The 11,513-nt window shown below is 56.6% G+C and overlaps 1 protein-coding gene across 6 annotated transcripts; it reads right to left on the bottom strand.

Moving 5' to 3' along the window:
* ROBO4 (roundabout guidance receptor 4) lies at nucleotides 1-11,295 on the bottom strand. 6 transcript variants are annotated; one of them, XM_060179814.1, is made up of 18 exons: nucleotides 10,422-11,295; nucleotides 9,785-10,114; nucleotides 9,259-9,416; nucleotides 8,960-9,080; nucleotides 8,658-8,791; nucleotides 8,346-8,571; nucleotides 8,069-8,181; nucleotides 7,357-7,525; nucleotides 7,076-7,261; nucleotides 6,949-6,991; nucleotides 4,658-4,788; nucleotides 4,291-4,554; nucleotides 3,043-3,150; nucleotides 2,768-2,924; nucleotides 2,411-2,644; nucleotides 1,969-2,327; nucleotides 569-775; nucleotides 1-452 (listed from the first exon to the last, which is right to left on the bottom strand). In XM_060179814.1, the coding sequence occupies exons 1-18, from the start codon at nucleotides 10,720-10,722 to the stop codon at nucleotides 445-447; spliced, it is 3,249 nt and encodes a 1,082-aa protein (XP_060035797.1). In that variant the 5' UTR covers nucleotides 10,723-11,295; the 3' UTR covers nucleotides 1-444. The 6 variants fall into 6 exon arrangements, with proteins under 6 accessions (XP_060035797.1, XP_060035798.1, XP_016042602.2 ...); XM_060179815.1 differs by having other exon boundaries at nucleotides 565-775; nucleotides 9,845-10,114; XM_016187116.2 differs by having other exon boundaries at nucleotides 565-775; nucleotides 10,422-11,294.
* Between the last annotated feature and the right edge of the window lie 218 nt (nucleotides 11,296-11,513).

The following is an 11,513-nucleotide window of genomic DNA, read 5'->3' as shown; positions in this document are numbered from 1 at the left end:
TCAAGTCATTGCAGTTTTATAGCATCTGATTCCTTGAACTCAAGCAACAACAGTAGAGGAGGGTGATTCCCCCATTTCCATATCTCCCTCCTCACTTCCCCCCTGGGCCTCCCTCCCGGTGGGTTCCAGTCCTCATCCTCCTGACTCCTCTGTAGAAACCATCCAGGTGAGGCCGATAGGGAGCTTCTGGAAGCCCTTTCCTTCCGGCCCTCCCCCACCAGCCACCATTGTCCTGCAGGAAGAGCTTGGTGCCCCACCTCCTGTGATCCAGAGGTGGTGGGAGTTGAGGAAAAAGCCAGGGCTAGGAGTTGGGGAGAGGCCCAGGGCTGCTTTGCTCTTGTTCCATTTCGCTTTTTCCTGTTTTCATGGCGTAGTCCCATAGGCCCCAAGCACAGAGCACAGGCCAGAGCCATACCCAAAGCCAGGCACTGGCTGAGTCTCACTTCAGGGGTCTGTGGGAGAAGTTGGGGGAATGGATTGGCCCACTGTCAGCCTTCTCCTGTCCTTCTGTCAGCCTTGTTTGTCAGCCCCCAAGCTCCCTCCCGGCAGCTCCCAGACACTTACTTACTGGTGGCCTTGGGCACAGGACTACTGAGCTGGCTTCTCTGGGAAGGGATCCAGGAGTCAGGGGGCCAGGGAGGCAGCCCCCTGCTCAGCCGCTGGGTGTGACCGTGCTCCAGCTCCTCCAGCCAGTCTGACCTCCACTCCCACAGGGGCAGCGAGAGGGAGGATGTCAGGAAGAGGTCATCCCGGGATGAAGGCAGTGAGGAGGCATCTGTTTGGGAGGGAAGAAGCATCTGGGGAGGACTGGCCTTGACCCCACAGACCAGTTTGGGGAAGAGAGTTTAGGGTCCTACTTAAGATAGATACCCCAGCCCCTACCAGCCCTTCAGTCCTGTTGACCCCAGGCCCAGGGAAGACTGTGTCTTGGTCACTAGAGGTCACAGTCTGACCTGCTTCTGGCCAGGCTTCTCTGGCCTCCACCCCCTCCACTTCAGGCCCCGCTGTCCCAGAGAAGCACTGCTCATGCGTGTACACAGCTTGCTGCTATTTTGGGAGCCAAAGTGAAGAGGTGGAGTCCATAGATGGATGGAGGTGATCTGACAGGGGTAGGGAAGGAGATTCTTGAGGGCCCTGGGGGTTCGGCCACTTATTTTTTTAATATTTATTCCCTTTTTGTTGCCCTTGTTTTATTGTTGTAGTTATTATTGGTGTTGTTATTGATGTCATTGTTGTTGGATAGGACAGTGAGAAATAGAGGAGGGGAAGACAGAGGGGGAGAGAAAGACAGACACCTGCAGACCTGCTTCACCACCTGTGAAGCGACTCCCCTGCAGGTGGGGAGCCAGGGGCTCGAACCGGGATCCTTACTCTGGTCCTTGTGTTCAGCCACTTTCTATGACTTAGAAATGATGAGATGCCCTCTTGCTTTAGGGGTGGGAACAGAGAGAGAATTCAACTTCCCACCATGAAAACAGGAATTGAAGCAGTCTTTCCTGGGGGTCTACTGGGTTGAGAAGCTGGGTGAGTTGTCCCATTCCAACTGGACAGAGTGTCATGGCCCTGGTGGCTGACTTTGTACAGGTTACCTAACTGGCATGCCTTTCTGTTCCATCATTTAGAAAAGAAAGTCAAGGGATGGGGTTAGTTAGTATAATGGTTATACAAAGAGACTCTCCTGTCTGAGGCTCTGAAGTCCCAGATTCAATCTCCTGCACTACCATAAGCCAGAGCTTATCAGTGCTCTGGTTAAAAAAAAAAAAAGAAGAAAAGAAAGAAAGAAAGAAAGAATGGAAGAAAGAAAAGAATATTACTGGTAGGTTGGCTGCTAGTGAGTGTATGAGGGCATTTACACTATGGAGGAACCACTCAATAAACTCTGGCCTCAGGGTGGGGAAGCAGGGGTTCACAGGAGCTGTGTCCACTCCAAAGGTGGAGGTGAGCATGGCGAACAGGGTGGCCTCATACCTGTGAAGACACAATCTGCTTCTCTGGACTCCAAGCCCAGGCCAAAACTGTCCACTGCCACCGCCAGGGCCTGGGCAAAGTGGGCATCAGCGAGGAAGGAGCCATCAGAGGAGCTGACCAAGCTGGCCCGGGCGCTGAGAGTATTGTCCTCGGATGCTGAGCCCCAGCCGTTGGCCAAGGAGCCCTCACTGGGAGTGGGTGTGGGGCAAGGCCGAGGGGGGCGCAGCAAGTCGGTCCCCTCAGACCCCTCACCTCCTCCTGCCTGGCCCATGTCGGCCAGCTCAGAGGTGGTGGGCATGCTGATATACCCATAGGTAGTGGGGGGCGACGGGGCCCTGGGCATGGGTGAGGCACTGTTCCTAGAAAGAGGTCACAGTGGGAATAGGTAAGGGCATTCCAGGTGAGGAAGGTGGCCTGGGGTGGGGAGTAGCCTCCTACTCACCTGGGGGTCTCCTCACCCTCACTGAGGTCCAGACAAAGGGCTACCTCCTCGGGGGTCAGCACACTGTCCTGGTCCTCGCCCAGGGAAGACAGTGAGGAGCTAGACAGGCGACTAGAGGCTGGGCTGGGGCCTGAGAGGGAAGAGGCTGGGGGGCTGGGAGGGCTGGGGGGTCTAGGAGGGCTGGGGGATGCAGGCATAGGGAGGGGGGAGGGTGCTGGGGGCTCCACCCGGTGCCTGGTTGAGGGGACACAGGTGGGATGGTTAGTGCAGGCCTGTAAGGGCCTGTTAACACCTTCTCAGCCCCCATCCAGTACCCCCAAACCTCTCTTCCCGCCCAGCTCCCGAGCCTGTTCTTACTGGGTCTGCTGGCTCTGTGTGGAGGCTCTGCGAGGAGAGAGGGATGTGGAGGGTGGCGGCGTGCGAGCCAGCAGCTCACTGGAGTTGCTGAGGATCTGAGGTCCTAGGACCCGCCAAGCAACCAGAGCCCGGGGGACGGCCTCTGGAGTGTGGTAAACTGTGGACGAGGACGAAACCTCCTTTACCCCCAACCCTAGCTTGCCTCCCTGGGCCCCCAGCTTCCTGTCCCACACCCCACCCACCCAATCTCCCCTGTGCCTCTCCTGCCTCCTCACCTGGGCTTTGGGAAAGGTTCCTGGAGCCTCTGTTCCCCAGCTCCCAGGCCCGGAGCTCCGTAGGATGGCTGGCCCGCAGCAGCGGGGAGCTGTTGGCCTGCTGTAGCTCTGCCAAGGAAGGGTCAGGGGCTGGGGGTAAGCCAGAACCCAGCCACAGGCCTCCTCAACCAATTAAGCCTTAGAGTCCCGGCGCCCAGAGAAAATAGGGGAGGCCCTCCCTCCTCTCAGCCCCTCTACCCCACTTCATCCACACAGTTGTGACAGGGTAGACTGAACTTGGAGTCCAAAGGCCCACACTTAGCCTACTCCAACCATAGTAGCTGTGTGGCCTTAGGTTAACCCATTAACCTTCCTAGATCTTAGTTTCATTTTCAAACACTCATTTCAAACAATAGCTTTACTGGTTAAATATAACCAACAGATTGGAAAGGGCTTAACAGGTACTTAGAAAAAACTGTCTTTTTTCCTTTACTGTCACACCCTGGTATCCTGATAGCTATACCCAGAGATGCATCACTGGATAGATGCTGGGCCTGTGGAGATAAAGACTCCTCTGGGAGATAATCTGTTTTTTTTTTTTTCCCCATTTCTCACACTTCCCAAAAGCTGTCCCTGAGAAGCCAGGTGTCTTATTTGTGGTGATGGGGTGGGCCATCAGGCTGAGCAGGTGAACTCAGATGGGGAAGGTCAGAGGAGGGTCAGCTGAAAGGAAGAGGATGTGCCAATGCCTGGCACCCAAAACAAATCTTATTTATTTATTTATTTATTTATTTATTTATTCTGGATACAGACAGAAATTGAGGTTGGAGTGGAAGGTAAAAGGGAGAGAGAAAGAGACAGCTACAGCCCTCCTCCTCTGCTCATGAAGCTTCCCTCCTGCAGGTAGGGAACAGGGGCGTGAACCTGAGTCTTTGTGCATGGCAATGTGTATGCTCAACTGAGTGGGCCACTGCCTGGTTCTATCCTAGGCACTGCCATATGCCAGAGCTGAGTGATGTGCTAGTCTTCATCAAATGAATGAATGAATTAATAAATGAATGTTAGGGAAGTATAGCTCTGCTGAGTTAAACTGGCTGCAGAACCAGGGCCCACTGCTGGTGTGGACACACTGAATCCAGGCCAGCACACTCCTAACTGGCCACTGTGGTGGCAGATGTTCCCAGGTTAGGAGATTTCCCAGCATGTCCCCCCATCCATCCTGGTCCCTCCTGGCACCCACTCCAGGCCACATCTCCTCCCCATCCTTACCCTGCTTCTTCTTGGCCTTCCAAGCCTCTGTGGGGGCCAGAGACAGGCGCGGAGAAGAGAGGCCCCGACGGCTACAGAGGCTGTCTGAACTGGGCCAGGGGCTGGAGAGCCGGGTGCGCTGGGGCGGGAGGTGCCTGACAGCTGGGGTCTGGGGGCTTGGCCGGGCCGGGGAGCTGGATGGCAGCTGTGCGATGAGAGAGCCGTAAAATGTGCTGGTGTCGGGCAGCAGGGGCACACCAGGGCTTTGGGGGTCCCAGGAGATCACTGTGATAAAAAGAAAATGGGGGGGTTATGCTGGGCATATCCGACGCCCCCCACACACATACCCCTCCCCAGGCCCCCAGACTGGTCTTCCAAGGCAGCTCACATGAGCGATGGCAGTCTAGAGGGTCCCGTGGGTCAGCTCCCAACCGGCTGCTGAGGCTGCTGGTGCTGCTCAGGTCCCGGGAGGTGGAGCGCCAGGTGTCTGCCAGCCAGGGCGAGTCACTGTGGTCCATCCTGGGTGCAGGAGAAAGCAGTTGACAAGAGAACCAGAGTAACCAGCTCACGGGATAGAAGGGGCCAAGGAGGTAGTGGTAGCGGCTTTATTTTCAAAACCCTTCACAGACTCCTTTAGGTCTGTGATTCGGGGAGTCGGGCAGTAGCACAGCGGGTTAAGCACAAGTGGCGCAAAGCGCAAGGACTGGTGTAAGGATTCAGTTCGAGCCCTGGCTCCCCACCTGTAGATGAGTTGCTTCACAGGCGGTGAAGCAGGTCTGCAGGTGTCTATCTTTCTCTCCCCCTCTCTGTCTTCCCCTCCTCTCTCCATTTCTCTCTGTCCTATCCAACAACAACATCAATAACCACAACAATGTTAAACAACAAGGGCAACAAAAAGGGAAAATAAATTTTAAAAATTAAAAAAAAAAAAAGATCTGTGACTCGGTGCCACTTTCTGACCCTGGGATCAGAGGAAGTGTGGTATCCTAGAGCTGGAAGGTGTTACAGAGAGCCAACTACGTTTGCAGAGATGAAAAGAGCAGGAACCAGTACAGGCCAACAATGCCTGGCTGAAGAGGCCCCAGGACCGCAGCTCAGCCGGGAAAGATGAGCAAGTCAGCTTGCTAGCTCTGAAGCCCCGATTCTTCCATCTGTGCAGGGCTAATAGTAATGCCACCAGAGAAGCACTAGTTGAAATGAAATGTCAGTGGGCAAGAACTGGCTACATGGTTTGTGCCCTCTCCGCTTCCATGTGACCCAGGAGCCATGCTGGCTGCCCGAGTGAGCTTTCTCTCTGCCCTTCTTCAGCCCACTGTCTGGATCATGTGGAATCTTCCTCCCCTTCTCCCCTGCCCAGACTGTTCGTGTGTCTCCCAGCAGCTGCCCACATTCACATGCCCGCAAGGCTGCCTCCACATAGACTGTGAACTCCCAGCAGACGGAGACTGCTCTATAGGGCTGAGTGAGTTGAGTCATTGGAGCGCTGTCTCTTTCAATGAAAGGTTTCAAGTCCCAGTGGAGCCAGAGACATTTCAGGGCTGAGCAGACAAAACCAGGGAGGCAGATGGGAGAGAAAGGGCAGGAGTGTGGCACTACCCAACTTGGGACCTGCTCGGGACTGAGTAACCATCTGCAAAATAATTACTGGAGGCCCACATGTGCCTGGCACATAGTAGGCATTCCAGAAACTTCTGTTGAAAGATGTAAACCTGCAAAGCGAGGCCTCCCAGAGGAAACCTAACAAGATAAGGAGCAAGAGAAGGGGGGCAGAGATGAAATAGTAAAGCTCTGCCCATAGCAGAAACAAAGGGTGTTTTCTTTCTTAGCATCTTGTCTCATCACTGAAGCCTGACTCTGGCAGCCCAACACTGGGAGCAGCTGTCCAGACACCTGCTACTGAGAATAGCCCGTCAGCCTCCCTGGTGTGGACTGGGCGCCCTCTGCTGGACTGTGAGGGGAAAGATGTTTCCGGGAGGTGAATGCAAAGTGCAAAGGTACTGCTAGGCAGACCTGCACAAGATTAGAAATGAGACAGTTGGGGGCTGGGCGGTAGCGCAGCAGGTTAAACACACATGGTGCAAAGCGCAAGGACCAGTGTAAGGATCCCAGTTTAAGCCCCAGCTCCCCACCTGCAGGGGAGTGGCTTTACAGGCGGTGAAGCAGGTCTGCAGGTGTCTTTCTCTCCCCCTCTCTGTCTTCCCCTCCTCTCTTCATCTCTCTGTCATATTCAGCAATGACATCAATAACAACTATAATAATAATAATAACCACAACAATGATAAAACAACAAAGGGAAACAAAAGGGAAAAAATAGCCTCCTGGAGCAGTGGATTTGTGGTGCAGGCACCCCAGATCCCAGCAATAACCCTGGAGGCAATAAAAGGGGAAAAAATTTTTAAAAAGAAATAAAGATAGTCATATTCTGTGCTGGCTACTCTCCACCTTGCAGTGCAAGTCAGCAGGAGAGTGGAGCACTATGCAAGATGGCCACAGGTACATAGGTTAAGGGTTCAGGTACAAGCCGTGCTGTTTAGCTTAGTCATGAGCCAGTTGGCATGCCTGCCAAGTGGTGAGACCACAACAGTAAGGAACGAGAAATTCACTCCCACTTGGAGTTCAGGAGAGACTCAGAGAGCCCTAACTGGTCCTGTGCCTCGCTAAAGCCCCCTGCCCCCTCACCTGTGTTTTAGGATGGCGTCCTCACTGGTGTACCTGTACAGACCTGGCAGAGCAGGAGGAAGGCTGAGTCCAGAGTGACACTCCCACCCTGGAACCCAGCTCCCAGGGGTCTACTTCACCCTCTCACCTGGGCCCAGGTGCATCCCAGCTCGGCGCCGGCGGTGGACACAGACAGCAGTGCCCAGCAGCAGGAGCCAGAGACCCACAGCTCCACTGGCAATGACCTCTGGCCGCCTCAGGGTGGCTGTGAGCTGCTCCAGAGTCCATGGGCCAGTCTCGCTGGACTCACGGGAGGCTCTCTCCAGGGCGTGCTCTATATGGGACTCGAGCTCAGGGGAGGAATGGACTGGGGGAAAGCTGGGGGATGTGTGGCGGGGTGGGCAGGAAACTGGTGCACAAGGCCCTTACCTAAAACTAGGCAGACGGGACTGCTGGGCTCCCCAGCCCCAGCACCAGTGACGGCAGCCACCTGGATGCAGTAGGAGCCTGACATTCGGGCACTGATCTCCAGCTGGGTCTGCTCTGCCACCACCGTCCAGTTGGAGGGGGGCAGCGAGGTGTTGCCCAGGCTCCAGACCTGAGGCAGAACAGAGGTGAGCCCTAGCCTGACCTTCCACTTCAGATCGTCTCTGCAGCTGAGCCCTCCCTGCAGGTCAGATTCTTAGCACTGCATTGCCCTACACCTGGGGCCCCTTCCTCCCCGAGACAGCCACACTTTCTACTCCTATCCCCTACAAAGCATGAGGCTTCCCCTATCAAGTTGCCACCAGAAGAGACTGAGATGGTTCGCTTTGGGACTTGGGGTAGAGGAGTGTTAGAATGCTGGTTCCCCAAGCCCTTGCCTGAGCCCCAATTTCATTCAGCCTGGAAAGGACTGCAGTGCATTTCTGGAGTGTTCTTAGGTGACTGAGAAGCACGCTTGGATGTCTAGAAGCCCTTGTCCCGGGGCTCCACACCTCCCTGCCCAGGGCTGAAAGTCAGGGGTGACCAGGGTAGAAGGGGTGGCCCTAAGGGAGTGTGCATGTAAACAGCTAGCTTGGCAGCCTCTGGTTCAGTGGCAGGAAGTGGGACTGGGGTTGTCCTGACACCTTGGGGAGGGCTGTGTCATTTGTGGGGGTACCTGGTAGCCACGGATGATGCCATTGTGGTTTTCAGTTGGGGGTGGGGCCCAACTCACAAAAATACTGCCGTTGCCTGGTTTTAGGGTCACCTCCTGGGGAGGGGCGCTGGGTGCTGGGAAGGGGAGGAAGAGAGGCAATGAGGGGGGACAGACACCCTTCTGGCAACTTGGTTTTCCCCAGGGCAGCAGGGGATGTGGACCACTGATCCCTCAGACAAAGTGGGACAGCCTGGGGGCCCCCAGACAGCACACAGAGGGGGGACTATTGGGTGCCCACCTTGCTCAGGCAGCCTCAGGAGCAGCACATTGCTGTCAGGGCCTCGGGCGCGACCGGAAGATGGTCTCACTTTGAGCTCGTAGTCTTGGCCCCAGCGGAGGCCCCCTAGCTCTGCACTCTGCCAGCCGGCCAGCAGGGCCTCTGCCCATGGAGTGCCAGGGCCACCCGCTGCCTGGGCCCTGAATAGGGCTGTGTAGGCCTGTGCTGGTGCAGCAGGGCCGCTCACCTGAGGGAGAGTGTGCAGGAACTGGGGGTTGGATCAGGGAGCCCTGGAAACCCCACCCCACCCCACCCTGGGGGACTGGGACTCACCTTCCAGCTGAGCCACACAGCAGGCCCAGGCTGGGGGTGCTTTGCGGGCTCCGGCTCTGGGTTCAGCAGGGTCACATTCTCCAACTGGATGCGCACCGCCAGCAGCTCCACAGGCTCCTGGTAGTCCTGGGGCTCTGTGGGGGGTGGGGGGAGCAAAGGGCCAGAGTGGAGAAACCCAGACTCCCGGGTTTCCAGGCCTATAGCACACATGGGTAGGGAGCCTCTCTGACCCTACTGCCAGGTGGAGCCCAAACCAGACCCCTCCACCCTGGCCCTGATTGCCTGCCCTGCTGGCGCCTCACCCTGCACCGACACATGAGCTGCCCGGCTCTCCCGCTGCCCCGCGGAGTTGGTGGCCACACACATGTAGATCCCTGAATCCCTCATCTCTGCTCTTGTCACCAGCAGGGAGCTCCTGGTCAGCTGTCAGGGTGGAACGCCATCACATCTCCCATGTGGCAAGTGGGGAGGGCTGCCCAGGGCCTCACTGCCTTCCCTTCCTCCAGTTCTGTGCAGGTGTGGGGCTGGGGTGGGGGGTCAGTCCCTCAGGGGTCCCATTGTGTCCAGGTCAGCATAAAGAGTGTGAAAGGGACTCCCTCACCATGTGCCGGCCTGGCTGGAGGGCCAGGGGCCTGCCGTCCTTCCACCATGTGACTGTGGGTTCCGGGTGTCCCCAGGGTGGCCTGCACTCCAGAACCACCTGCTCACCCACCATGGCCACCGTGTCCCGAGGCTCCATCTGGAAATCCTCCCGAAGGACTGGGGGGGGGGGGGCAGGAGATGGAGGAGGGTAAACAAAGGAGGGATGAGGATAGGTGGGGGATGGTGAGGGGGTGAGGCAGGCATGGAGATGGAGGGTGGGCAGAGAGGAGGGAGGTGGACAGGGGGCAGCCTCCTTCTCAGAGGTCTGCCTTGGGGTCTCCCACCACAGGCCTCTATCTGCCTTTTCTCCACCTTGAGTCAGTTCTTCCCTCAGAGCTTCACAGGCCATGTCTCCCTTCAGGTACCAATAATCTACCTAGCTCTCCTGTTCTGTCTCCCAGATCAGGCCTCCTGTACCCAGATACCCCCTCAGAGCTCCCTCACCTCAGGCACTGCACCCACCCTGGGCCCCCATCAGACCTCACCAGTCACAGAGAGCCGTGCACCTCGGCTCACGGCTGTGCCCAGTGGGTTGCTGGCCTCACATGTGTAGACGCCCAGGTCCGTGGAGGGGGTCTGCTTGTCCCAGGCATGCCCCTCAGCAGGGGGCTGCAGCAGCAACAGGGTTCCATCAGGTAGGAGGTAGTGGATATCAGGGGACACCATGCTCAGAGGCTCCCCATTCCGCAGCCAGTGGATGGTGGGGGGTGGCTGGCCAGAAGCCCGACAGCTCATCTTGGCAGGGCCAGGGCCCTGAAGCAGCTGGTCCTCAGGGTGGACTAGGATCTGGGGCGGGTAGTCCTGAGCTGTGCCTCCTGGGGGGGGGTAGGGGGTGGCCATGAATGACTTCCCACAGGGCCCACATCCCCGTACACCCCAAAGCTGCCTGCTCTTGACTGAAAACCCACCCCCCAAATAGGCTAGGATAATTAAGACCAGAAAGCTGGTCTGCCCCATCTGTCTGTCTTATAATCCACTTCCACCTCCATCATCACCACCACCCTCATCATCACTACATGCACTTCCAGAACACCAACTACAGAGGGCACTGGGGAACCCTTTTTCCTTTGGCCAGGCCTTGGCACAAGAAGCCCAGTGTGCAGAGGGGAGGGACACACTCACCCATGCCAAGCAGAAGCAGGAGAGACAGGGCCCACTGGGCCCACAAGAGGCCGGCTCCTTTACAGCTCATGGCTGCCGGCAGGCCTCTGTCCTGGTCCCAAGCACTGTGTCCAGTGCATGCACTCACAGCAGAGGACGGGGCGGGTGCTTGTTTGTGACTGAGACTCTGCCCCAGGAGGGAAGCAGCTTGGAGGAAACCGATGCTTCCTGCCTTGGAGAACTGGGAGGAGACCCAGGGAGAGAAACTTTCTGACCCTGACCTTCCAGCCCTGGGGTTTACTTGGCGATCCAGACTGGGCATCTTACAGACATCTTTACATGGACCACGTCTCTAGTCACAGCCTTTATCTTTGAACACCAAACCTCTATTCAAACTTTTGAGTCCCAGATCTTATCCTTTTGCTGGGGTGGGAGCCAGGGATAACCTCTTAGTGGCTAGTGTTGAGAAGTTGAGGGAAGAGGAGTAGAGGGGAGGGGAGCAGGGGTGGCCTGCTGTTCCCAAGGAGCTGGGGTGGGCCAGGACAGATGACAGGAAGGCCTCAGAGGCTCTGAGACAAGCTGGGCGGTTCCCACTGTGTGTTCCTATTAAGTTCAGAGAAGCAAGGGCTATTCTCCTGTGAGACCTTGGCAAGCGATCTGATGAGTGGGAATAATCACTGCCGTTCCTGCCGTGAGGAGTGGCAGTAAATCCTGGAAGCTCCTAGGACAGGGTCTGTAGCACTACAGGTGGTCTGTAGAGACTTGCCAGTTTTGATATTCATTGGCTCGCATGTCCATCCTATCACTGAACCTACTAGAACATCCTCAGTGGGGATATGTTTCAGGTCCTGAAAGGTGGTTGAGATAAACCCACTTCAGGAGTCTTACCAGAGGTGAAAATTCATGCCCCTAGTAGACAGCCTTTCCTGCTTTTGAGTGTCCACCCCCATTGTCCCCCAACCACTCATCCCCACCCAGATCCAGGCTGCTCTCTGCTCTCAGAGCCAACTCCTGCTTACAGGTCTCTTCCTTCCAAAGTTGGAATCTCAGCCATTTCCTGGAGCTGTTCCCAGAAGGCCAAGGCCAAGCTCTAGGGGCTTAGAGGAAGAGTGT

The sequence above is a fragment of the Erinaceus europaeus genome, chromosome 20 (assembly GCF_950295315.1).
Source record: "Erinaceus europaeus chromosome 20, mEriEur2.1, whole genome shotgun sequence".
Taxonomy (NCBI): domain Eukaryota; kingdom Metazoa; phylum Chordata; class Mammalia; order Eulipotyphla; family Erinaceidae; genus Erinaceus; species Erinaceus europaeus.
Note: the sequence above shows the minus strand (reverse complement) of the source record. Positions and strands in the feature narration are given on the sequence as shown.

Coding starts and splice junctions, on each gene's coding strand:
- ROBO4 (XM_016187116.2), bottom strand. CDS start 10,722: ATGCCCAGTCTGGATCGCCAAGTAAACCCCAGGGCTGGAAGGTCAGGG. Junction 9,081..9,258: donor TCCAGCCAGGCCGGCACATG/GTGAGGGAGTCC, acceptor CCACCCTGACAG/CTGACCAGGAGCTCCCTGCT. Junction 7,526..8,068: donor GCATCATCCGTGGCTACCAG/GTACCCCCACAA, acceptor GTTCTGCCTCAG/GTCTGGAGCCTGGGCAACAC.